Genomic DNA, 27,399 nt, shown 5'->3' on the forward strand with positions numbered 1-27,399 from the left:
ACTTGAGTGCGTGGCACAAAAACCTTGAATGGACTTCATTGAGATCTTTCTCAAATTCCTCTTGTTCGAGACATCTCAGTAGAGTGTTATCTAGACCTCGTCTATATAAGGTATCAACAATGATAGTATAGCGAGATGACTGACGGATAAAATTTGTTTTCTGATTGCTGGATAGGTCAGAGGGAAGGATATTCTCCTTTAGATATCGATAAGTTTGGCTATACAAGGACTGATCGGTTCTAGATATATGGAAAATCATGTGGGTATTTTGGGATTCAATAGTAGGATGCAAGATATCTTCCACCAAGAATTCATAACGATGTTGAGTCTCTTGGTTTTGCAAAAGAGATGTTATTGTAGCCATTGCATCTGTCGCTTTGATCTCATTTCTTAGGATCTAAGTGAATGATATTTCTTCAAAGTGTTCTTTAAAATCTTCAACCAATTGTTTATAGGGCATCATCTTGTCATCCTTGGTTTGATAATCATTATTTATTTGGTTGATTATGAGCTATGAATCTCTATAAACATGTAGTTCCTTGATGTTCCATTCAATGACCATTTTGATCCCAATATCCAATGCCTCATACTCTGCAGTGTTTTTTTTTTGTACATGGGAATCGCAATCTATATGATTTTGGAATTGTGTGACCTTGAAGTGTTATGAACAAGATTCCTGCACTTGATCCATGTGTATAGGAGCCATCAATGTATAATTCCCAAAAAATTGTGCTAACTGTCAGATTGTCTGCATCAAGAAATTCAATGTGCAATGGTGTGTCATCTTTCAGTGGTACTTCAGCCAATTGATAAGCAATTATTTGTCCTTTGATAGCTTTCCAATCAACATATTCTATGTCAAACTCACTTAGTATCATGACCCATTTGGCCAATCTACCTGTCAATGTCGGTTTTCTTAACAAATACTTCAATGGATCTATTTTTTCTATCAATTTTACTGAATGAATCAGCATATAGTGTTGCAATTTCTGAGTTGCAAATACAACTGCTAGGCATGTCTTCTCAACTGATGTATAGTTTAATTCATAGCCTACAAGTGTTCTACTGATGTAATATACTAATCTTTATTTTCCTTCTTCAACATGATGTGCTAAGAGATCTCCTAGTGATACATTTGTTGTTGAGATGTAAAGAAACAAGGGTTTCCCTTTGATTGGTGATACCAATACTGGAGGATTCGCCGAATATTCCTTGATTTGCATGAAAGCTTCCTCACATTTATGATCCCATTTGAATGGAACATTCTTATGTAATAGGTGAGTGAAAGGATGACATCTATTTGCTAGTTGAGAAATGAATCTTCTAATTGATTGCAATCTCCCTTGTAGAGAATGCAATTGACTTATATTCTCAAGTGACTCCATCTCCATGATAGCTTTAATTTTTTTAGGGTCTACTTCGATTCCACGAGCTGATATAATGTACCCAAAAAGTATTTCAAAGGTAACTCCGAATGCACATTTCTTTGGGTTTAATCTTAACTTATATTGTTCAAGCCTATCAAACATCTTGCCCAAGATATTCAAGTGTTCTTTCCTTGTATGAGATTTTACAAGTATTTCATCGACATAGTCTTCCATAAATGTATACATCATGTCATGTAAAATTGTTGTCATAGCTCTTTGATAAGTTGCTCCTACATTTTTAATCCCAATTCGCATGATATTCCAGCAGTAGGTACCCCATGCACAAGTGAATGTTGTCTTTTCCTGATCTTCAGGGGTGATTTTTATTTGATTGTACCCCAATAATCCATCCATTAAGGAAAACATCTCATGGCCTGCTAATAAGTCTACAATTATATCAATGTTGGGCAGTGGGAAATCATCTTTGGTGCATGCTTTGTTCAAATCCATGAAGTTTGTGCATGCTTTAATGCTTTTATCCAGCTTGGACACTAGTACAATGCTTGAGACCCATTCTAGATAAGCGACAAGTCTTATGAAACCCACATCTAATAGTTTCTTTAGCTCTATTTTGACAAGGAGAGCGATATGTGGATGCATCTTCCTTAGCTTTTGCTTAATTGGTTTCACTTTTGGATCTACATTGAGATGGTTCATGATAAGATCTGGATCAAGTCTTGGCATGTTTGCATAGGACCAAGCAAAATTTATATGCCTTTGTTTGAAGAATTCTATGTAGTCTTTCTTTTCTTCATCTGATAATGATGCAACAGGATGAAGGACCTTCAGATCCTTTGGTGTGCCAATGTTTATTTCTTCTATTGGCTCTATTAATATAGCAGATCTCTCCTGAAAATAAAGCAGGGAGGGTGTCAAAATTTCCATCTTTCGGCACCTTAAGGAGGTTTTCACCATCAAATACGTCCTTTATTTTTCCTCTTGATTGATCTTGTGTTGCCATCAAATGGTTTTCAACACTAGGTCTTTTTCCTTGTTTTATTTCAATTTTGTGACTGGATAGTTTGGCACACTCCTGACTTCAAGAAGTGTTTCTTGATTCAGCAATGGAAGATATCTTAGGTGTGATTGGTTCGATGGCATTAAGATATACGACTAAGTCATGATCATTGAAAAAGACATCCAATTCAGGATTTTCTAAGTTATCCCAATCAATCAGTTTTGGATGAAGTAGTGGTAGGTTATAGTCATCATCGTCGTTGGTTATTTCAAGTTTCAGGACGTAATAGTCATATCTTGGTGTAGATTAGGTAATGTCATAGATAGAACTCTCTTGAGGATAATCTCTCCCAAGTTCTCTCCAATTATCTCTAACAAAGTCAAGATGGTTATTTTGCGATTTGCTCTCAAGTGACTCATCATCTGATGTTTGTCCCTCAAACGAATGAATTATATCAACACATACATCTTTGGTACTACAAGCTCCCTCTGGGTCAATTTCATCAGATTCATTTGTGGCTTGAAGTTGACATACTTATGCACATGGCGTAGAGGATTTCTTTACTATCTTCTGCCTTCTCTCGAACTTAGATCCTTTTGGACTAATAGTCATTCCTGCTTGACTTTCTATTAGTTCTTCCATACCTTGGTATCTCTTGTTCAATGTTTGATATAGTCCTAATATTTTGTTGATCTTCTGATAATTGATGAGTGATTGTATGTGTTTCTTGTGTTGTCACTGCTTGATCCTTCTCATTCTCCTTTCTTTCTTGTCTTACATATACCTCTTTTCTCTGAATCCTGATTTCTTCTTGCCTTCCTTCCAGCTCTATTCTTTGTTTTGTGAAAAGTGTGTCTTCACTTGTACCAGCAGTTTGTTCCTCATCATTTTCTTCACTTGATACATTGGATAATGGATCTGGACCCCATTCATATTCATTTGAATTTGTTTCTTAATCGTTGTCTAGAATCACACCACCATATCTGGCAGGAATGTTATATGGTGAAAATAGTTCTCTGATTTTTGCCATTTGTTCTTTCACGGAATATCTTGATTAGGTTTTGTGCTTACTTGTATTCCTTTGACTTGTTTGCAAGATTATTCTTCTCTTTTAATGGAAATCTCTTCTTGTTGCCTCCCATGTTCTTCTTATTTATGTTTGTTGGCTATTGTTTATGCTGCTTGATGTAGCCTTTCTTAACATGGTTCTTCTTTAGGGATTGTTTTCTTTCTCCACTTTGGGTGTTGATAATTTTGTTGCTTTTGTTTTGATCTAGAATATCCAAGTCCTAATTTATCTTCCTTAAATTGTGTGTGAGGATAAATGGGTTCTGAAATACCTTCCTGAAGCTTGCCAAGTGGTCCTTTTCCTTCATATCCCATCTTTTACATAATTTTGTAACGATTGCCATATTGCTCTATGGGAATACTAACTTCTGCAGTTGTTGCTATAGTTTCATTTTCATCTTTGTACAGCCAACTAAGAATGTCCTTATCTTCAGTTTCCTCTAAAAGTGTTCCAACTCTAACAAATGCTCCATCAAACATTTGGACTGATTTTTGTTGGATTTGTGGTTGAGCATTTGTAGGTTTTCCATAGGACTTAGGTGAAAGTGGTATCTTGTACTTTCCCATTCCTTCATCATTCAATTTGAGCTTTTTCTCAAAATTCTGCCATAAAATTGCTTGAGTTTCCTTGGTGGGATAAATTGCTTCTCTATTATGTGGAACTCTTGTATCTTGTGTTGGTTTTAGATTATTGCAATATTGGCTGGAGTCTGCTGCTATAATGATTTCTTGTTCATTATGAGGAAACTTAACACACTGATGGTATGTATAAGGAACTTCTTGCATGTCATGAATCCATGGTCTTCCAAGAGAATGTTATAAGATAGATTCAAATCCAAAACCTGGCACAATGTATATTTTTCTATTGGCCCTATTTTCATTGGCAACACCATAGTCCTTTTAGAAGAACACTCTTCCTCATCATAGGCCTCGATAGTTTTTTTCTTCTTTGGATCCACTGCATTCTCTGAATATCTCAAAGCCTTTATTAAACTTATGCACAAATGTTCAAGCCAGCTCCACCATCTATGAGTATGTGTTTGACACAGGTTGTATGAATGGTGACTTCAATATGTAGGGGAGCATTATGAGGGTGTTGTAAGGATGCGTCGTCATTTTTAGAAAAGGATAAGAAATGAGGGGTTATGAGGTACCCCACCATGTTTTGGAATTGATCCACGTCCAGGTCTTTTTGAGACCGTTGTTTCTACTAGAGCTCTCTCCAATATTTCCTTATGCATAGGTGAAACTTGTAGGAGCTCCAAAATTGATATTTGGGTAGGTATCTTTTGTAATTGTTCCACTAAGTTGTATTGTCGTGAAGTGGATGTTGATTCATTTGTTATACCCAAAAATGTAACCTTTTCTTTTCTTCTAGTAATGATGTTGATCGGTTTTGAAGGTGTTTTGTCTTTGACAATGATGACATTTACCACATCATCATATGTGTAAATATAGTTTACCTTGGATTTGCCCTTGTCATCCTCTGATTTGGATTGTTCACCTTTTTCATAATTTGGGAGTGGAGTTTTGAATGCTAGATGTGATTCATTTGTTTTATGACCATCCACTATGATAGTTCCATTATCAATTAAGTCTTGAATAAGGTGATTCAATCTCTGACAATCATTGGTTTGGTGTCCTTTGTTTCGATGATAGTTGCAAAAATGATTGTCATTCCACCAATTCAGTTTGACTTTAGGCTCATAATTTCTTGCTTCTGGTAATGTAATCAATTTATTCACAAGAAGATTCTTCAAAGATGATTCCAATGGTTCCCCAATGTTTGTGAATTTCTTGCGGGGATTGGAGAAGAAAGACTTGGGTTTATTGTTCTCTTGATTGTTGTTGTTTGGCACTTGACTTGATAAGTTAAAGATTGGTTGTTGTTTGGTAGCATTGTTATCATCATTTCCTCCATTGGTAACGTTTCTATTCTTTGACCAAAATTTAGGTTTGTCGTTGTTATTGTTACCATTGTTGTGATTGTTGTTGTAGGAACTGTTGTAGAATTTTAACTCTCCTTTATTTACCATTGCATCCTCTATCTTTAGACCATTCTCAATCATTTTAGCAAAAGTAGGATGACATTGCAATTTGAGACGATAACTCATTTCACTGGTAAGGTTGTCAATGAATATGTCTATTTTCTCTTGATCTGGTACATCTCTTGGATATCTATTAAACAGTCATCTCCATCGTTGTAAAAAGACCATGAAAGGTTCACCATTCCTTTTTTTTTATTAAATAGGTATTGCATTGTTATCTCATTTCTTATGTTGTAGGAGTATTGTGAGATAAATTTGTTCACAAGTTCTTCAAAAGATTTAATCCCATATGGTAATCTTGAGAGCCATTCCATTGATTGTCCACTTAAGCTTTTAGGAAATAGACACATTAGGTAAGTTTCGTTGTGTGCAAACTCCATACTTATGGTGCAGAATTTTCTAATGTGATCTTGAGGATCAGATTTTCCATCATATTTATCATATTTAGGGATTCACAATTTTGTGGGAATCGTATCATGTTTAAATTCTTGTCAAAAGGATATGGACAGATATCCTCCAATGATTATTTCTTGGAACTTATTCCATTCTGCATATCCTGTATTTGTTGTTGCAAAGTTTGCATTTGTTGAGTGAGAGTTAATAAAGGATTATCAACCCGGATTCTTCTTGCATCCTCATAAGTTCTTCTATCACTTCTCTCTCTTCTTGTTTCATCTTGGTTCCTTGCATCATCATGGTCTTTTCTTGTTCTATCGCCTCTTGTTTCCTCATGATTTACTCGATTTACATCATCATCATTGGGATCATCAGTTTTTTTATTATGACTTGTTCCCGCATCTTGTTTCAAACTTTCCATGTTAAAATCTTGTGGCAATTTAGCTCCTGAATTTTCCAACATTAGAATGTAATTTTTCTTTTATTTTTCCATTAGTTTGTCAAATCTAGAATCTTGTTCAAGGCCTCTAATGGTGTTATTGACCGCTTCTTCATCAACATCTGTGTACCCAAATGCTTGAAATATTGAATCGTCATCTTCCATTTGTTTTTGTCTTCTCAACTTCTCGTGTTGAGATCTAGTCCAAACTAGCATGTGATTGACTTGAAAACTTCCAAAGTTTTGATTTTCTAAATGCAACTCAATAGGTGTTCACTGGTTTAGGAAGATAAGCTAAGTTGATTTTACCATCCCTATTAGTGCATTGTGATAAGGTGTCTTGTTGTTGAAAAGCATGTGCTTGTAAATTTTTCTCGTCAAACTCTGTTCCGTAACCACGTAAATAGTTACGAAAAAATGGTGTAGGAATATTCTATGTTTCAATAAAAAATTTCGATTGATGTATAAGAATTTCCTCTTCTTTAAGATAACTTTCCAACTTGGTTTTCTTTTCTTGAGGCGATATCTAAAAGTCATCTATGCATCTAATGATTTACAAGTTGTTTGATTCCAATGTGAGTGTAATCTTGATTTCGATAAAACCTAGGTCCAAATAGGAACGATATATATCCAAGATAATGAACAAAGGTTGATATGATCAAGTTTCATGATAAAGGATTTGATGTATCCTGATAAGAAACTGATAGTGATGTTGATTTTGCACTTGAGATGGTTGAATCAATAACTTGTTGGATGTTTATACTTATAAAAACCTTTGGAAATAGCCTATTTGATTGATAACCCGATTGTTTGACTAGTTTGAAGATCTGTGACAGTTGAAGACGAAACTCCTCGAAAAAGGGTATCTGAAACTGATGTTGAAATTTTAGTCTGATATGTGGAAATTCTCACTGTTGCAGTTGCAGGAAAAAAAAATGCGCTAACCCGTTGAACAAAATCGATGTCATGCGCAACAAATGCACTATTCTGTTGAATAAAAGCTTTGTACTGTGTTGCAAAAGCATGAACCTAGGATGTAAATGTGTTGTTTGAGTTGCAAAAGCGTTGTCTTGTTAAGCAAATGCATGATCCTAGGGTTCAAAAGTGTTGTACTGTTGAACAAAAGCATTGTTTCTGTGTTGTAAAAGTGTAATTTTCACTGTGTTGAATGAATTTCTCAATTTTCCAGCAAGTTGTTGGATTTTTTACTCATTTCGGGATGATGATTTTTCAAGTTTTTGACCATTTTGAGAACATTTTGCAAACAAAAAAGACATAATGTTTGGAAAATCAAATTGCACAAGCAAGTACAAGTCCTATGGCAGGCTGAGACAATAATTGTTGAATCTGACATGTGGTTTCCCCCGAGGCTACATTATTCAAAGAGGATATCTAGGTGCTTGACCCCACTGGCTCCACCCTCAACACTCACTTCTCTGGGGCAGTCAAGCACCAGTTTCCATGAAAACTCCCCATGACAAATTGCATATCTCTACTAAGAACCGCATGTGTGTGAGCCGCTTCAGAGGTCCGACCTCCTGCACCAACAATTAGAAGGATTTTGGAAACTATACAAGATGGTTTTTAGTAAGGGCTTCTGGTCATGTGGCCATACATGCGACACTTTACACTCTGTAAATACAAAAGATTCCCAGCCTATAGAGGTTGTGCTCCATAGGGTTTATGGGGAAACATAGTGTCGGTATGAACTAATCAGCACATGTTGTCCATGACTTTTGTCATAGACATGATTTATTTAGAGTTGATAGGAAGGACTCGATATTAGCCCATTTCAACTTGGGTCGTTCCCCTCTCACTGGACCCCTCAAGGCAGCTTGGGAAGGCAAGCCCTCTAAAGGTAAAACATAAAATAAAAGTAGGTCTAGCTTTCGGATCACCATATTAGGGTGAGAGCATACTCACCTACTACTTTTAAACAAGCATGGTAGACAATGGTTCTTTTACCCTTTAGATTACGTATGTGCTACTACCTTATTGAAAACACACGATGCAAGTTGCATGTTGTTCATTAACCCCTTAGTTAAACTAGGTGAAAGATATATGATGTTTTACTTCACAAAAGACTCCTAGTTAAACTAAGTGAGAAAATGCATAAAAAGTTGCTCAAAATGAAACCTGCATGCACACAAGTTAGTAGTTTGCAAAATATTGCTCTTGGACGGTCGAACCTGCAAAAATCTGTTAGCTGACATATTATAAAATTTCAAATTTTGCAAACAGAAGGTGTGAAAACACTAAAACAACACAAGCGCTATCCTGTGAAACAAAAGCGCTAACTTGCAGAATAAAAACATTAACCTGTGCAATGAAAGCCCTAAACTACGTAATGAATGCATGATTTCTCTAACAAAAGCACTAACCTAAGCAATGAAAGCGCTAACCTATTGAACAAAAATGCTAACCTATTGAACAAAAGCACTAACATGAGTGTCAAAAGCGCTAACCTAGAATGTAAAAGCGCTACCTTATTTCACACAGGTGTGAAACATGTTTACAAAAGCATTAATTCATTCTACTTTAGCGAGAATTAGACAGGATATTAGAAAAAAAAGATGTGTGAGGCCTGAGCCCCACGGTGGGCGCCAAAAAATGTATCAACTTAAGTTTCACCTCAAAGAAATTACCTACAAACTTGTTAGTCCATCATGCAAATATAACTCAAGCTTCAACCAATGAAACAACATGAAATAAAAGTAAATAAAAGATTATACCTTCATGATTTATGTCTCATTGTGTCCTAACCCCATTGTTCTTGGTTGCAGATGATTTTGCTCTCAGACAAGCACTGGTAGCTTCCAAAATGGCAACTGTGGAATGGACTGATAGATAATATGATATGCAAAAGCTATTTTATGATAATGATTTATGCTAAATTGCTCAAAAAATCTAAAAATGCTTAAACAAATAAACTCATGGATGCAAAGATTAAGAATCCTAATTGACTATAAGATTAGCTATTAGTTTCAAAAATGGCTTAGGAGACCTCTATTTATAGATTTTTGAGTGCATAAGCTTAGGTGGCAGAGAGATCAATGGTCCTGATTAAATCTTGCAATTTGGATGGCTATGAGCAAGAGGTTGAGATGTGAGAGATAAAGGTGGAAGATGTTCCTCCTACACCTACAGGATGGAGGAAAAGGTGGAAGGAGAAGCCAAGTGTCAAAAGGCTCACATTGACTGAGGAGAAGACTTGAGAGAATATAGGATAGTTGGAGAAGATTTAGGGATAAGAGATCAAGTGGACTCAACTCCCTCCAAAGATGTAGGAAGGTTGGAGAGAATATAGGGAAGTTGAGAAATGTGTGTACGTATACATATACATTATTTGAAGAATGATTTGGAAGTTGAAGATAATGATGCATATTAATATTAAAAATATTAATTTAGCCACATGATTGATGAGTTGGCAAAGAAGAAGATGATGTGGAGATGAGGTGAGTTGAAAAAGGGAGATTAAAATAATTAAGAAATTATTTAATAATGGAACTATAGGATAGCGGATAGGAGATAACTAAATATTAGATATTTAATTATTGGTTTAGAAGCAAAGAAGATAAATGAATGAATTAATTAAATATTTCAATTAAATTAATTAATAGAAGAATAAGACTAATGAATTAAATAAATTAATCTTTTCAAATTAACTGTTTAATAAAAGAATAATCATTAAATAAATATAAAATATTTATTTAATTGCTCATAGCCAATTTCACACACACACACACACACACACACACACACACACATACATATGTAGATATATACATATATATATATACATATGTATATGTATATGTGTGTGTGTGTGTGTGTGTGTGTGTGCACTAGTGGTGACATTTTCACCCATGAGAAAACAATTTAGTAAATAATATTGTTTAATGAAATCATTTTTATATTTAATTTATTTTGATTTTTCTATAATATTTAATATATAAATTGATTATATCTTATATTTTTTAATTCTTATGTTTGGGATCTAAGCTAAAAAAATCTAAATGAAAATAAAGAGGTCTAGAAATGAGTCTCAAGATGATAAAATTATGTACATTAAGTTGTGTATGGATACAAGTATTGTTATTAAAAAAATAAATAAATAAATTATTTTTTAAAGATGACAATGTATTTTGATCCGTAAAAAGGGGGCCGATTTTGAAGAAAAGTGACAAAAAGACTTTTGTAATCACATTTAATGAGGCAAGGGGACTTGGTGCCTTTATATCTCATCTTACTCACAAAGCTCATACTATCAAATTAATTGCCTCAAACAAACATATCCTTATTCTTGATTGTTAATCTTCATTTAAATGTATCCTTCATACAATTACATCTTTTGGAGTTTAACAATTTAAAAACAATTGTATTTTGAAGAGTGTGTATTCAATCCCCATGTTTTAATTATTAATATTGATAAAATTTGTCATAATTTATTATTTTATTTATATGTTAGTCTATTTGTATGTGGGAAAAATGGATTAATAAAATTTAAAATGTGAAAAATACGTAGAATACCAATCCACACACACACACAGGACTTCTTGATGCAAGCTATGGAGTAACGTGGTGTTACTCAGCTTCCCAAGGAGGGTCCCATGGTTCTCTATCTCACAATGTCCCTCAAACCAATGTTTTGCTCTCAGATTACTGAACAAAATGGTCTAGGGATGGCAAATATGAGAACGAGAGAGATTTTTAACTGATCTTAGTATGAGATGTGTTATAAGCTAGATGAGATGCTTGAAATGCAACAAACTAAATGATAAGATGACGAGGTTAGTATGAAGATTATCCTAGCATACTATATTTACTCTATGATTGAACTAAAATGATAAATAACTTACTCTAGCATGCATGTTCATGATTAATTTATGATCTAAAAGAAGCTAAATGAGGAGCATATATAAAATGAAAGCTTGAAACAATTTGAGCATAAGTGTGATGCTTCAAATTTGAAAGATGATTGTTCAGAATGGAGGAATGAGAGCTCTATTTATAGCACAAACAGGGCAATGGATGGTCAAGATTGAATGGCTTAATCAAGGGCCAAGTTTGAAAGTTGGGGATCCATGTGCACAATTGGCACCAATGAAATAGTGACAAATGTCCACACCAGATTGGGTTGAGAGAAGAGGTTGGAGGCATTAAAGGCCTGAGAAGACCTCATGGTTATCTAAAGGCTAAGGGTCAAGTCTAAGTTAGGTTTACCCACTGATTTAGAAGTTAATCCAAGGATAAACCTTTGTGCAAATGATTAAGAGATAATCATGGTCAAAGCATTAATGACCTGATGAGACCCTTGGGTTGGATAGAGGTTGAGTCAAAACAAATGTTTTAACCATGTGGGAGGGTTTGAAATAACCATTAATGGTTATTGGAGACTTTGTGGATTAAGTGGTTGAAGGTTGGAAGCCTTCAATGGTTTTCAAAGACTTTAGGGTTTTTGGTGGTTGAAGGTTGAAAACCTTCAATGGTTATCCAAGACTTTGGGCCATTTGAGAAGTGACCTCCCTTTGCTTAGGGATGTGACAAAGTTTAGAGGGGGTTTAGGTTAATTAGAATTGGTTAGAAGATTCTAGAAGGGATTAGGAAGGGGTTTGGGATTTTGCAAGTGGATGGGGGGATAATAGGATTTAATTGAATTAAATGATTTTCATTCAATTTGGTTGCAATTTGGAGAAATTAAATAAATTAGATTTATTCAATTTAAGATAACTATTTAATTAAATTTGAATTTAATTAAAAGTGGCTAGGGGGATTTAATTGAATAAAATGATTTATTCATTAAATAGTATAGTGAATTTAATTTAGTGATTTACTTAATTAAATAGAAGAATGTGGATAATTTAATTAAATTGGATTTAATTAAATAGGGAAATGAACATAAAATATTCATTTAGGAATGTGGTCATTTTTATACGTCTACACTATTTATTCTAATTATAATGTGTATTTCATCTTATACGAGTCTTCTTAATAATTTCTATGTTGTCCATTTTTCTAATCTATTTAGTTGAATCATAATATATAGTCTTTCAAATTTCACGATTCCAAATTAACAAGAACAAAGAATGTTTAGTTGAATCTTGATGAAAAAAAATGTATGTTAAAAACTCACAATGTAGTTTAGCCTACACAAGTTTCTAATTCCTAAGTGGTGTTTCAATTTTTTTACCCAATCAAATGATTCATATATTATATTTAAAATTTACATACAATATCAAAATATGATAAACAATAAACTACCTAGATTTAAAACAAGGACACACACAACTTCCAATGTGTCAAAAATAATATGTGAGCCTCAAAGATTCCAATCCCCTTAACTAAATGAATTCAAGCATTCATACATGGTTTTGTATATTTACTTTACATTAATTGTATGGTTTGTTGCATCAATTTCAAGCTTTATGTGTATCTCTTAGTATGTGTATATGAAGTTACAATCTAAATCAAATGATTATTGAATTTATTATTATATTGCAAATCTACAAATAAATACATTATTGTTATAAATATATCATTCTTTTATATATTCTATTTTTTTCTAAGATTCTCCTTGAAAAATCCGTTATCCCCTCTTTTTCTACATTTCTCCTTCCAAATTTCCCCTACATTTTTGCATTTATTTTGTTTTTGTTTTTCAACTACATCAATAGAGTTTCCATAATAATAAAAGTTGCTATGTTTATTTCCAATAGAAACAACCCAAAAGGTGGTCATGTTTAATATTTATGCGTTTGTTGCATTCTATTTCTTCCACCAATTTAACCAATTATTGCATAGAATTTAATTTTTCAAACAAAAATCTAGTCTATGTTTAATATTTTATTTTAAATGATTGTAAAAATGTCAATATTCTTTCCTTCCATTGATTCATATTGAAAATAATTAGGGCAAATTTATTTGTAAATAAAAAATTGCATATCTTTATTACTATTGTATACACAAATACAAAAAGAAACACAATAATGCACAATTGTAAGCTAAAAGAAATTAATGGTATTAGGAAGCACATTAGAAACCATTACTATAATCTTTTATAGTTACACTCACTTTTCAAGTAATATTTACATAACTTGTCAAATCTAATAAAGCAGCGATAACAAGGGCACTGACCCTTTACAAAGCTAAACGGCTAATAGAAATAAAACAAATAACAATTAAAAAAAAAACAGACCAAGCAAGGGTGAAAACCCCAAACAAACAAAGTTAGACAGGGCAAACAAACCCACTGTCAAACCATCAACAAACCAACCCAAGAGTGGGGAGAATCCACACCTTGACGAAGGGGGGCTGGGGAAGGGGGGTAGATTTTCCTTTCCACCTGCGACAAACAACCATCCAAGCAACACTATCATTACGAATATTCAAAGACAAATCAGGCGGGGGAGACCCCGCAGATACACTGCCAGACTGCTGCAACAATACACCAGTAGCCTGATGCTGCAGAAACACAGCAGGTTGCTGCTGAAGAAGAACAAAATTGCCAGGAGAAGAGCGAAGCTAAGAATTAGGAGCAATGGATGTAGGAGCCAAGGGGACGAAAGAGTCTGCAACAGTAGTAACCTCAGCAAAGGCATCATCAGCAGTAAGGGGCACCTCATCTCGAGAGGATTCAACCGAGACAGAGTCAGAAGCATTAATTGTCAAGTGATCTTCAGTGGCGTCCTTCCACCAAGTAGCAGTGCCTCTGCGGCGGGAGAGAGAGCAGGCTGAAGCTAAGTGTCTCGTAGAGAAGCATCATTGACAGCAAAAGGGGAGGTCCTCATAATCCAGCGATTGAGCCCAAGACTTGTCCCCAACCATAAGCACCACATCCCTGGGGAGGGCTAGAGATATGTCAATATCAATCAATAGGCGAGCAAAGGTAGAGTGACCCATGGAGGTCGTTGCATCGTCAACCTTCAAGAAACTGCCAATGGAGTTACCGATAGCCTCAAAGCAAGAAGGCTCCCAAAAATGGAGGGGGAGAGTGGGGAGGTGAACCCAAACCAGACGAATAGATAGGGATTCAGTAAGGGGGTTGAAGGAAGGAGACCAGGGCTTAATGGAGAGAGAGTGATCCCCCCAAGACCACAACTTTCCCAGAACCAAATCACGATCAAGAGTAGAGGTAAAAGAAGCAATGAAAAAACCTTTAGCACACGGGAAAAGCTCAATGCCATAAGCAACTAAAGGCTTCCAAGAAACACTCACCCAATGATGAAGGTCTGGAAGGGAAGGCCAAAACCCAACAAATCTACAGACCAAAGCACTATGTTGGTAGAAATCAATATTCTCCACAACCTCCTGGCCACAGACCACCACAGGAGAAGTCTTGGCACAAGGAAGAGGACAAACCCCCTTGGATGGATGGGCAGCAGATCTGGCCACACGAGCAAAGCTACGGTTCCCAGCAAAAGAAGGTCAGGGCAGAGCATTAGCAGCTGCAGGAGGGTCATCAGGAGCCCCACCAGTATGAGGAGAGTCTCCATTGACCTGAGCATCAGCAACAACAGCATGGGCGTCCAAGTCCAAAACCGGATCTGAGGCCCCAACCATGGGGGAACCAACACAACCCACCTCCAAAGGGGCATCACGCACAAAACGTTCTGTAGAAAGAAGAGGGGAGGCAATGGAAAACGGCGCAGAGCAGCCCCCACCGCTACCCACAGCAGCAACAACCACAGATGCGCCATTCACATTGACAGGGGAACGAGGGATGTTTGGAAGAGCCTAGGCAGGAATCGCGGGAGTCGCAGACGCTGGGCAGTTTGAAAACTGCGGGAGTCTCCATAGTTTGGAAAATATTTTCTATTAAAGATTTTTTGTTGTTCAACCTCCTTACAACAAATTGCCATTATCAAATGAGAATTTGTGTAAATTTATTCTCTTAATATAAGGGTTGCATAGAGTACATAAGCAAGACAAAATCTATGTTCCTCCTTCTAAGCCAACAAAACATTATTACAAAATTAGATATAAATGTCAAATAAACTTATGTCAAATAGAAAGTGTAAACTAGATTTGTTCTTTAGTGGCACTAATTAAATCTCTAGAATAACTCAAACAATCACATGATTGATAAAAATCAAACACAATATATCTATTGTTTCAAATGAAAACAAATTTCTATTCTAAAAATGATATTCCCCCAAAAAAAATTCTCATAAAAATCAGACAATAATTTTTGAATAAGAACTATCGTTGCCCATTAATTAAAACTTCTTTTCCATAACATGTATAGTGGCTCAAGAATATCATTTCTCTGAAAACAAATCAATAAAGCATTTACACTCAATAATATATGTACCTAAAACTATAGGTAATCTATGTGCATACATGCAAATTGTGTGAAAAATAGCAAATCCATAAAGATATGCCACTCTAATATAAAACTTGAGGAGTTGCAAACATCACATAGATAAAAATCATGAGTTCAAGAGAGTCTGTAATGCATGACATTTTTCTTTTTTAAACATGTAACTTCTATGCATGTATATTGCAGAGTAGAATAAAGTTTGCAAACATTCTATTGATAAAAATCACAACTAAGATAGTCATCTCCCTACAGTCCCAAAAATTCCCAACATACCATCCCTGAAACAAATCCCGTCATCCTGCCATCCCCAATCCCCAAAATATCATGGAAAATGGCCCATTAGGCATGCCAGGGACCTAGGGAGAATCTCACATTTGGAACTTTTGTGCATATATCTTTTTATACTACAAATTTACTACAAGGTCCATCCTAGATATGAACGAAGAGGTTAAGATTTCCTTCCATCTGCTCCAACTAACCATTATTTCATTGTTTTCTATGAATATTTATAGTCACCAGTTAAAATATATAATGATTATGACTTACCAGCGTTGATTGCATGAGAATGCTCAGGTAATAGCCCAGCACGTCAAGATGAAAGACTAATCTGAGCTCATCATCCACTACAAATACGATATTAATAATATGAAGAACAAGTTTGTACCAGGTCCATAAAACACCTATACCAACATTAGGATAACACCTATACTAACATATAGGATAATCTAGAGAACATATAGTTTTTAAGGGTATCATAATAAGCTTCAGAACAGACCGAAATCTACATTTTCCCACTTGAAATGGGAGACAGAAGCAACTTGAGGTGGACCCTTGAAGATGAGGCATACACAGACAAACACTGCTGCAATATAAAGACGAGAAAAATGAAATGGACGACATAAGCTCCCATGGAGGGTTGTGGTTGCTCTTACTAGTCTACCACACGTTTCTGAACGTGGGGGATTTGATTGTTGCAATTGAGGCCGTGCCAGCTCTGTCCCCCTTGCAACTGCACTAGTTCCACCCGGTGTTTTGGGTTCATCAAGAGATGCTTTTGCTTCGCAAATTCTGATCATTACCTGGGGACTTCTCTTGATAGAAAGTTTTATTTGTATCATATGCATATATGATATATTACCTTGTAACATGGCATAGGTTTCTGGACTCTTCTGACTTGTATCCAAGGTTGAGCTCCAAGTATATAATCCAACCTACACAAGACAGACCCGCAAAAGGGTAATTTAAATAAGAGAAAAGGATACATCTCTATTTCCTACTACTTTCAAATGAAAAAAACTGTAAATCATTTTTTCCTCACTTCATGTGGATCACTAGTCAATGCATCCACCATGTCCTCAGCATTTTGCATATTAGCAGCTATATGTAGCGGTGTGAGACCAAGCGGACCTGCCATGTCTGGAGTGAATGTGAAGCTGTTTTTGAAATCATGAGTATGATTTGAAGGTGGTGAATAGTGCAAAAGCAAATCCACCATTTGCCTACACTTTCGTTTTACAGATCTGTGTAGGAGGTTTGCTTCTGATAAGTTTTCTATTGCCTCCTGGGATAGTCCCTCCTGCCCAACATTCATGATAAAGAATAAGTCCAACAGCCTTTTCATCAAAGCACGCCAATCATGTTCTACTGCATATATCAAGAGGCTTCTAAAGCGAGAAACTGAAAATTTTGTGGCTGGAGATTTTCCAATATACTTTGTCTCCCAGTTGCTTCTTTGGAAAAGCCATCCCAATTCATTTAGAAAAAAGAGGGTCTCCATTTTGACTCCTAATTGAACATTATCCAGAACATGGTCATCAAAAGAGTCCACATCAGTGCTTCCTAGTGCCGTGGTTGAATCACAAATTTCCAGTTGAAGACTGTGCAACTCCATACAAATGGCGCTGTCTGCGACAATGATAGGAAAGGTATTTCCTTTGAGAATGTGTTCCACCTGAAAAAAATCCATATGAAATTCTCTAGTGAGAAATGACACCTTCATCAGTCTAAACCAAGAAAAGGCAGTCCAAGCACAAGAATGAGGCAGCTGACATCATCATTGTTTAAATCGCAGAGTATCACAATGTTCTAAGTAACATAATGATTTTAAACATGAAATCCCTACTTCAATGAAGCAACGGCCCAATACATTAGCTGGACCCCCTGAAAGTCTGAGCAACTGTCTAGTCTGCTCATGTATCATTCTTGGATAAATGTTTGACTCCTCAACTCGCTCAGGAACTTCTGCAAAGGTATATTTTCCTTTGTAAGCACAGAGAAATCTGCATTTACAGCCCTGAGCACTGGTCATATCTCTTTCGGATAAGCCAATAAAGCTACCTTAATGATTTAACCACTTTTTGTTCAAACTTGAAATATTAGGTTAAACTTACTTTGTGCCTGGAACATTCAAATTGCGGCCTCTTAAAACTAAAGTAGTGTCTTCACCAGCTACAATTGCAATAGGCCATACTGAGTAAATCTCAGGAGCGTTACGTGGCATCAAAGTCTTACTCAATCGAATCTTACCTGAAAAATGCTGCCATATTAGCTTGCCTGAAAGTAGAAATTTTTAAGTCCAAAAATAATGATGGCAATAATAAATTCAAGTTCCAAGATTAAAAAGTTCGAAAAGGAAGGTTTTCCATCACATGGAAATATCCCGTGCAAGTTGACTACCATCTTTGACAGAAGCCAACCGTTGTTTCACTTGAACAAGTATCTTATCAGTTCTCCAAAAATCACTCTCATGGCTAGCAACAAGGCGTTCCAAAGTTTCTTGCAAACTATTACCTAGCTGCATAACAAGCATACTTTTAAATGAGCATAATGAATCATCATATATTGAAGGATTGGGAAGCTAAGCGCATAATTGGTGTTGAAAACCTTACTTGCTCCCAAGCACAAGATGGCATGGCTACATAAATGGAGAGTATCACACAACCAGGTCGAATATAACTTTCCATATCAGATGGAATTTGCGAAAGCCATTCAATAATCTGAATCACATTTTAAAATTGCAATTTTCAAACCAAAGAATGATGAGATACTCTTGACAGTTTGGCTTGTTTGAAACATTGGTCTTTTGATTATATAAGGCATTCAAAAACTCTTAGAATTATTTCAGGAAAATTTCGCACCTGTGTTCTTAGTGTGAGGGGAAAGTCACCTGGATCTTTGTCAAAAAGTTTAAATACAATTCGATCTGTGTGGTTCTGCAGTTAGAATACTCAATGTCACTTAGTGAAACCTGTTTAAAAGATGTAGAGTCATAGGCTTCTAAATATTACACTTTATTTTCTATATTCACTACAGGACCTTAAAAGAAGATGGTATTTCAATCTACACTTATTCTTGAGACCTCCTTACTCCACTATATTAACTTGCTGATTTATCAGAGCAAAAACCGCAAGAACAGATGCCATGCACTGATGTTGTATTGCGCGTAGTTGCCATTAGCCAAGCAGTTACAAAAAAAATTAAACATTCCCAGAGGACTAAGAGGAAGAAAGTACCTGAAAGCTTGAACAGAGAGCCTCATTTGATCCATATAAACAATTGCTACCAATTTTTGGCAAAGGTTTCCCTATGTTAGGGGTTCCACTCAAATAACTTGGTGTGTTATTCTTGAAAACTGATCCAATGAGTGTACTTTTTGAAACATTTTCATTGCTTGAAGGATGTTTATGCTCCATTTTATGAGCACTAGATTTTGAATCTCTTGTGTTCTCAGAAGAAGGCAACAAGTTCTGTAGAACTGGAGGTGACAATTGCAATATTGATGATGGACCAGTTGATTGATATCTTTCCTCCACCACATCACAGATCTTTTTAGTAAAGTACTGATTATCGCCATCTGAAGAACTAGAAATCTGACCAGAAAATTTAGATACATCAGGTGAATGACCATTTACAGAGGGATGTAGCTCCACAGTTCCCTTTAAAATTGTTGAATTACTTTTTTCACTCACAATCCCAGATTTATAGTTTTGATTTATGGTCTGCAAATTCTGATTAGTTGGCAGCTCAGGAGATGCATGTACCATTGGAAAACTACAGTCTCTTGAAACAATACGAAGTAGGAGAGCTAGAGCATCAGATGAACAGCCTGCAAATGCTGAAATAAATGGAAGTAATGATGCATTCATTTGAGATGATTGATGAACAATGGTTTGTAAAGAACGCATAATTGCATCCATGTCTGGTTGTAAATGTGCATTGTTTAAGTCCTTATCACTGATCTGACCATTTTGGGATACTATATTTGCAGTTTTCAAGCACTGCAAAATATAATTGCAATCCAGATTTGATTGATCCACTAACCTGTCCCCTGTTTGGCAATAAGTTTAGTAACACATTTATGATGTGTAACGCCTTCTCTCCAATCAAAACCTCTCACAAAAATAACTAAAACTTCCGGTTCAGAAAAGCAAGTTAGAATACATTGTACAGTTACCAGTATGGGAAGAATTAGCATGCTCTACTGCCATATAGTCTCCACATAATGGAGCCCTTACCTTGAATCTTAGATAGGATGCCAATTAGACGCACTATGTCCAATTTGTTCAGTGTCTGATCAGTTCCTTCCTGGACAAGTTGTTTGCATGCACCATCCTCATACCGAGTCCTTCGTCTCCTTCTGTTATGCCCAGCTAGTCTCCTTCGACAACTTCGCTTCTCATCATCAAAATGTTCAATTGGATGAAATCTGCATTGCACATAAGTTTACTGGTTCAGTACAATGACAGAAACTACAAAGTTACCAACCAGACAAACTCAATAATTGTGAAATAGTGTCTGTCAACCAACCTGCTGCATTGTTGACAAAAGCGTTGCATTAACCGATTCACAAGGGCTTTGTTTGCTTTGAAATGCATCTCACATACTTTGTGACGTCGGTGATAATCCTTGGCATCTGTAAGGTTGATTTGGCAATTGTCTACTTGACACATTGGATAACCCTTGCCAGGAGAATCAGGTCTATTGCATTTGGTACGTCTATTCCCACCATCATCAGTACATGAATAGGGCATTCCACCAAGATTCAAAGTTAAACTTTCTGAATTCCCCCCTGATGAGCTGTCTCTAAAATAGGGCTTTGTGGTATCCAAAACCTGTCTACTTGCATCGAAAGATTGTTTCCTCTTAAGTTTTGAGGAGGAATCCTTCACCCTTTGAAATTCATCAGTTCCCAATTTTAGCACTCCTATAGAAACATCTGAATGATCCGAGACACCATCAACTGTAATTATAGTCTCAGAATCATGCAATTGTTCAGGCTCATTTGTAGTCAAGCATTTACCTTTGGGTTTCGCTAAAAATGATACACCATCCCAATTCCAGCTATTGGAGTCCCAATGACCTTTAGCATATTCTTCAGAGTAACAATTTGGTTGCAAGCTAGATTGACCCAAAACAACATTGGCAGAATCCCCAAAGCTCTTCTTGGCAATAGGTAGATCACTTTCTTGTCCTGGAATAAGCAGATGCAGAAAAGATCCCGAGTTCTCTTTGGGTAACTTACCCAAAGAAACTGATTGAAACCCTGTGTGCCCGTCCATGTCCCATTCAACCTTTAGAGATGTTTAACTAAAGATTGCCCCCTCTGCAGATCAGCTTTCTCAATCAAGCAATATCTGGTAGAGCCTTCAAAATTTCGCACAAGATGTCGGTTTCCTTCAGCTTGCATACCCAATTCCACTGTGTAACATCCCTTTGAATACTATTATTGCCCCCCAATACCCAGTAGAGAAAACGGAAGAGAGTCATCCAAACTCGAAGCTCCAAGTAGTACCTCACTTGGTTTTGCATCAGAAAGGTTATCGAATCGACTTGAAAGACCGTGTCAAAGCTACAATTAATGGTTAGAACACATCTGTCTTGGCCTGCAGTGAAATGCAACAATGTGTGCAGGTTAGCCTAAATGACTACGAATAAGCATATCTTTTCAAAATACATGTGCAAGATATTTGATTATCATGTCAAAATTTCACCACGCTGAACAGTTTTAAGCTACCCAATTGTACTTCTAGTATATTTAAGATTTGAAGCTTCAATCGCATACAAAATTTGAATACAGGATTTACTGTGAAAAACTTTTTCTTAGGTTTTTGCATTGACATTTCAATTCACACTACTTGATCCATCATGAAAAGTAATGCATGTCAGGATTGTGGACTAGAGCTCCCCTATGGATAACTGTACTATTATTTTCTAGATTGCTATGAATGAAGGTCAAATTGAAGAACAGAAAATAAATTAAACGATGTCAAATGATGATCTTAAATACAGAAGCAACATGAATAGATGAACAAATCCTAAGATACCGACATTAATTTGAATAAATTTTAAGTATGGAATTCCAAAGTCAAACTCCTCCAATGAGTAATAAGGTAGTTGATTAAGTGAACAAAAATTGGAGAAAAATGGACCCCTCTCCCTACAGGCTTCCCTAAAGTTGCAAAGATAAACCCGGGCCTAGTTGGCAGTTAATGAGTATTGAGGAATGAATGAAGCCAGCCAAAAGTTTTATCGGCCGTGAATGTAGGTAAGGACACCAATAATCAAGCACAATCTATGACAATGCTTCTTGGAATCCAAAACGTTGTAGTGCAAGAATGGGGTAAGTTGATAATTGACGAGGGTTCGCAGATGATAATAAATGCAATGAATTGGGGTAAAATCTCATTCTAACATCTAAAGCAGATCATTAACGAAGAAAGGCAGTGGATGAAGAGAAGGAAGTCAGACTACTTATCTGGCAGCAAATCTTGCTGTTGTGCTAAGAAAAAAGTAGGGAAATGTCAAGAAGTTATGGGAGTTAAGATTTCCACAACAATAACCAAAGACTCCCAGTCCAAGATAACAACCCTGATTTTGAAAAAAGGAATAGAATTGATAGTTAACCAGAGGCTTGTAACCTAGCCTGTATTCTGTCTCGGAAACGCATCACCATCTTGGAGATCCATATGGTGAGGTCTCCAGACATTGGGAGATATTAGCTGAAGTTTCTTTGCATCTTTATATGTCTCTTAGAAGCACCCCTTTCCAATATTTCAAATAATATAGTATTAGTAGATGTGATTTTAAAGTTTTTATTCTTTAGTGTTCATTATGAGTACTCATAATTGAATGGACTTTATTCCTTAGATCTAAAAAGCAACAAATCATGTCATGCCACATCAACGCATCAATAAAACATGACTTAGTGCACAACTTCTAGTCTAACTCTTTTGAGATCTTTTTGGACATCTCAACAAAAACATGCTGATGTGGCATCATATTTTATGATGTGGCCCTGAAACCTTAGATATAAGTAGCGGACTTTCTATGGAAGCTGCTGTAAAAAATTGGGAGATTTGAAATTGTCAAGTGAGAGGCACAAGAAGCACAAAATTAGGGTGCTCAACTATCGATCCTCTCCCCTAAATTACTTCAGGTTTTCCTAAAATGCTGATATATGGTTGACAAAAGCTAAAAGAACTAAAGAAGTACACTAATAGACTTGTAAATTTCTATAATTTGCATAAAAATTTACAGGTTTCATTGCGACAGAAAATTTTGATCATACCCTAAAGAAGTAAAAGACAGAGAAACAACAATAAGACTTAAGATGAGTGACTACAATTTAAGATTTAATTTTCATTCGATGCTAATGATTCTCAAATATTAATATAATTAATCTTTTCTGTAGCTGACATCTATTTCAACACTTAAAACATAAAAGCATTCCCATCTCATTACCAGTACCAGCCCTCGTCTCCTTGTAACTTTGGCAAAGCTAAAAAACAAAAAATAGATAAAAAGATACATTATATGTAAAAAATCATTCAAATAATTACCGATCAAAAAAAAAATCATTCAAATAATCCTTTCCTATCTATCCCTTCATTCCTTTCTTTGCCACATATCAGCATCATCTCTCTGTGCTGTGACAGCGCTTCAACTGATTCCCTCCTCACTCTAAATCCTTGCAGAGTAATATCTAATTATTATTGCTACTCCCCTTCCTTTTCCCTTCCCTTTGACAATTTGGCTGAGCTCTGCATGCCAGCTAACAAAATATCAAGGCCATAGGCATTACGACAAGAAGCAAGAAAGGGTCTTATTATCAAGAAATGGTGCAGAGGACCTTAATTGATCACATCAACTCGAAAATCCTTAATCCATCATTCAGATTTAAATACAGAGAATGTCAGGGGCAACCAAAAGCTTGGACGGCATTGAGGTAGGAGGCATTCAACATCTGATGAAAGAAATGCTGCTGGACCCGCACCAGCCAATTGGCAGGTGAAATGTATTTGATTTGGCTCATAACCTCAGCTGTGCAAATATGCTTTCCAATGCACCTGATTTATACAAATTGCACGTGAACCATGAGAACGATGACATGGAATTAAGGTTATGGGGGGAAGAGTCATCATTTCACGACTACATGATTCTGGCTGGTCTGCACATGTTGATTCAGGGGAACAAGGAGATAGTGGCAAAGCTTGGTTCGGCACACTCCCCTGCTACAGTGAGAGATATTCCCATTTGATGCAAGGAGTAATCCAGTGACAAGGAGCTGCCACTTGAGGAATAGAGTATGAGGTAACCATCATTGATTGAATGGATTGATGTGTCGAAGCTCTTGGTAGGTTAAAGATGAATAATGTTTAATTGTCCCATCTATGAGCATAATTATGTGTAGATGAAAACTTAGTAGTTGCAAATACTCAATAAAGCATTATTATTATATTAAGTTTACTTGATCTGTTAAAGTGTACCTTAAAACAACAAAAGTGTAGCATTGAGGCTGTCTTACCTAGTGGTCCCATTGAGAGGGCTTGCCACAAGAATTTCAGTAGTTACAAGATAATAACTTAAAGGAGTATTTTGTAGCAAAATCCTCCTGTTCATTCAATTTTCTATTCAAGTTTTTCCGCAGTTACAAGTTAATAACATAAAGGATTATTTTGTAGCAAAATCCTCCTGTTCATTCAATTTTCTGTTCAACCATACCATTATTAAGAATCTGCATCCAACTACCACAAAATTACTCTTCCTAATATCCTTCCAGCAGGTGATCAAAACTTTCAGCAGCCTGGAAATTCTCTTTCTAACGCAGTGCTTTCATGGATAAGGAGTCCTATTTTTCTCTGCAGTACTACTAGAAAAATTCATGAGCATTTTGTACGTAGAGGGTTTGTTTGCAATTTTTTAGGGAGAATGTATTAAGACTACCACTAACCAATTGCAACAAAAGCCACATGAAAGCTGCCATTTAACGGAACATTTTTACCTAAACTGTCTCTGCGGGTACTGCAAAATTCCAGCCACCCTGTTCGAAAGCCTGATCATCTTTTCCCCTGAAAATAAACTCTCTGAATTATAAGCTAAGGTCAATGTTCCAAGTTTTCCCGGGTACAAAAAGGTCACCTGTGGATCAAAATAGAAACAGTAGCACCCCTGCTTGGGACCACATCCTAAAGAGTATATTGTTTCGAATTTGAGGGAGAAGATTCTTTTTTTTCTTAGTTTTTATATACACAAGATGCGTAGGACCCTGCATTGAAATATTGGAAAGTGCATCTGGATAGTGCAAATGTCAGTCGCAAAAGACAGCTAAAAGATTTATTTGTAAGTATCGATCTTTCATGCCCTGATGCTTTTTAAGCAACCGTTCACTATGGACCGCCCTAACTAGATCGACCAACATTCAAATCTGCAGACCAGACATAATGGGGTTCGCCCACAGTGAAAGTGCGTTTGTCCCTTTCCCAGATGAAAAAGTGGGCCGAGGAATGTCTATTTAAAAAAGAAAAGTATAGACGGATGCCTTTTTATCTTCTGAAAGATTCTGGTCCATTTCTACAGGCTAGGGACCCTTTAACCCTCATTTTACAGATTAAAAAAAGTAGAATATGGATAATCTTCCTAGATTGCTGATAAATACTCAATTCCGCTCAGCGGCATGTAAAGGCTAATCCACTCCCAAATTACTGAAAATTGAATGAACGAAACAAAAAAAAATTGACCTGTAAATCTTATAACATAAATCCTAAAGCACAGAAGCAGATGAAGCCATCGTTATCAACTTAAGACAGGAAACTTTATAAATCTAAAGATGTAGATATCCAGAAAGGTGCACAGCCCATGTAAGTCTTCTGAGATATAAGCCTGGTCTGATGATGCATTGATGCAATGACGGTGGGGGAATATTACAATTCACCCATTCACAAACATAAGTAATTTCAAGCAGAGAAAAACCCTAAAACCTGTACTTTTAGATGTAAACACTCTAATAACAGGCTTAACGAGTAGTCACGGTGATTCATTATAAAATGTTGAGTCCATTCTTACAGCATAGATTTAAAATTCATACCTAGATAATCTTCAAATTTGAACACCACCACTTGCAATCCAGTTCATCTTACAGCATACAACAGACGGAATGATGAGAAAATAAAATTAACACCGTCTCTGCCACTCCAGTTCATCTTACAGTACACAAAGTTGTGGATGAGGAGAAGATAAGACCTTACACAGTTGCATAAAAGAGCTTGAAAGATAAGCTATCAGGAGCTCAAATGAAATGTATCTGGTGGGCTTTGGGTGCACATATATTATTGTGAAGGTGAAAGGCATTTTGGAATTGGCTGGACTGCTGTGTAGGACAAGTCCACGTGTAAACAAAGCGAGTGGTAAAGATTCGAACGTGGGACCAATGGTGGCCTAATTCGTCATCGCTTACGCTACTGGAATCGACGACGTACAGATCCATTTGACGTGGGGCATATACACACAAAGTATCTTCCAAACTCTGGTGATCAGTCACACCACACCAGGTAAGGGCTTAACTAGTTCATAACACCTGAAGCACGTGATTTCTCTGTAATTTTATGGGGATTCTACTGTAATGGATATTATTAAGAATTTAGATTTCAAATCATTAAATTAATTATATGACTTTAATTTTTTAATCGAGGGAAGACTATGTACTAGCTGTCCATGTTCTCATAGTCTCTTATCAACATTTTTGAAAATTAAAAATCTAATAAAATATTTAACATACATCAATAGTTATTCATTCGGGCATCGTGTATTTGACCCTTTTTTTTTAATTATTGTGTAACTTTTTGGGGGTCACAATGTGTTAGGACATAAGTGTACTTAGTTTCAATTCAAATCTGTAAGAGTTATTTATATCAATGTTTTGGATCACATTCCATGATCTATTATTCACGATAAAAAAGTTGTGATGAGACATTAAGATGTCTCTATTCATGTATTGGTCGACACCTTTATTAGAGGAATATGTATTAAAAGAGTGGTGACATTTTTTTGTGGCATTCCCACATGGTTATCGGAGCATTTATGCATGGGTATGGGACAACACCTCTAAATAATCAAGTTTGGACCTTTGTGCTCATAACAACTCTTCTTGCATTCGTCATAAGTACCCATAAGCTAAAGCAATAGCTTTAAGCTTGTCACATACGAAAAACCTAAAAAAAATCGTAAAAATTGATACCATTTAGACTTAGGATGCATGAAGTTAGGGTGCTCTCCTCAAATATTATTCTTATACTTTAATATTCTAAAATGTATATTATGAGTTATATTTCTTTTTTTCTTATTGATTTGTATGAAATCAAATTATAATCTTTATTTTTCTCTTGAATCTATTTTTTGTTTTTTGTTTTTTGTTTTTGCAAAGATCAATGAGATAAAAGTATTTTATTATTGTAGTATTAAAGTTGAAA

The 27,399-nt window shown here is 35.9% G+C and overlaps 1 protein-coding gene across 1 annotated transcript; it reads right to left on the reverse strand.

The window, feature by feature from the left end:
* Positions 1-16,121: 16,121 nt before the first annotated feature.
* LOC131079502 (squamosa promoter-binding-like protein 1) lies at positions 16,122-26,240 on the reverse strand. Its single transcript, XM_058017459.2, has 11 exons — positions 26,019-26,240; positions 20,462-21,537; positions 20,170-20,360; positions 19,168-19,982; positions 18,793-18,867; positions 18,544-18,651; positions 18,332-18,449; positions 18,046-18,181; positions 17,778-17,934; positions 16,974-17,606; positions 16,122-16,866 (listed from the first exon to the last, which is right to left on the reverse strand). Exons 2-11 carry the CDS (start codon positions 21,211-21,213, stop codon positions 16,420-16,422), a joined length of 3,432 nt encoding a protein of 1,143 aa, XP_057873442.2. The 5' UTR covers positions 21,214-21,537; positions 26,019-26,240; the 3' UTR covers positions 16,122-16,419.
* Positions 26,241-27,399: the final 1,159 nt, after the last annotated feature.

Source organism: Cryptomeria japonica, chromosome 4 (genome assembly GCF_030272615.1).
Source record: "Cryptomeria japonica chromosome 4, Sugi_1.0, whole genome shotgun sequence".
Lineage (NCBI taxonomy): Eukaryota > Viridiplantae > Streptophyta > Pinopsida > Cupressales > Cupressaceae > Cryptomeria > Cryptomeria japonica.

Coding starts and splice junctions, on each gene's coding strand:
- LOC131079502 (XM_058017459.2), bottom strand. CDS start 21,213: ATGGACGGGCACACAGGGTTTCAATCAGTTTCTTTGGGTAAGTTACCC. Junction 20,361..20,461: donor TTTTGTCAACAATGCAGCAG/GTTGGTTGACAG, acceptor TGTGCAATGCAG/ATTTCATCCAATTGAACATT. Junction 17,607..17,777: donor TGGGCCGTTGCTTCATTGAA/GTAGGGATTTCA, acceptor GATTTTTTTCAG/GTGGAACACATTCTCAAAGG.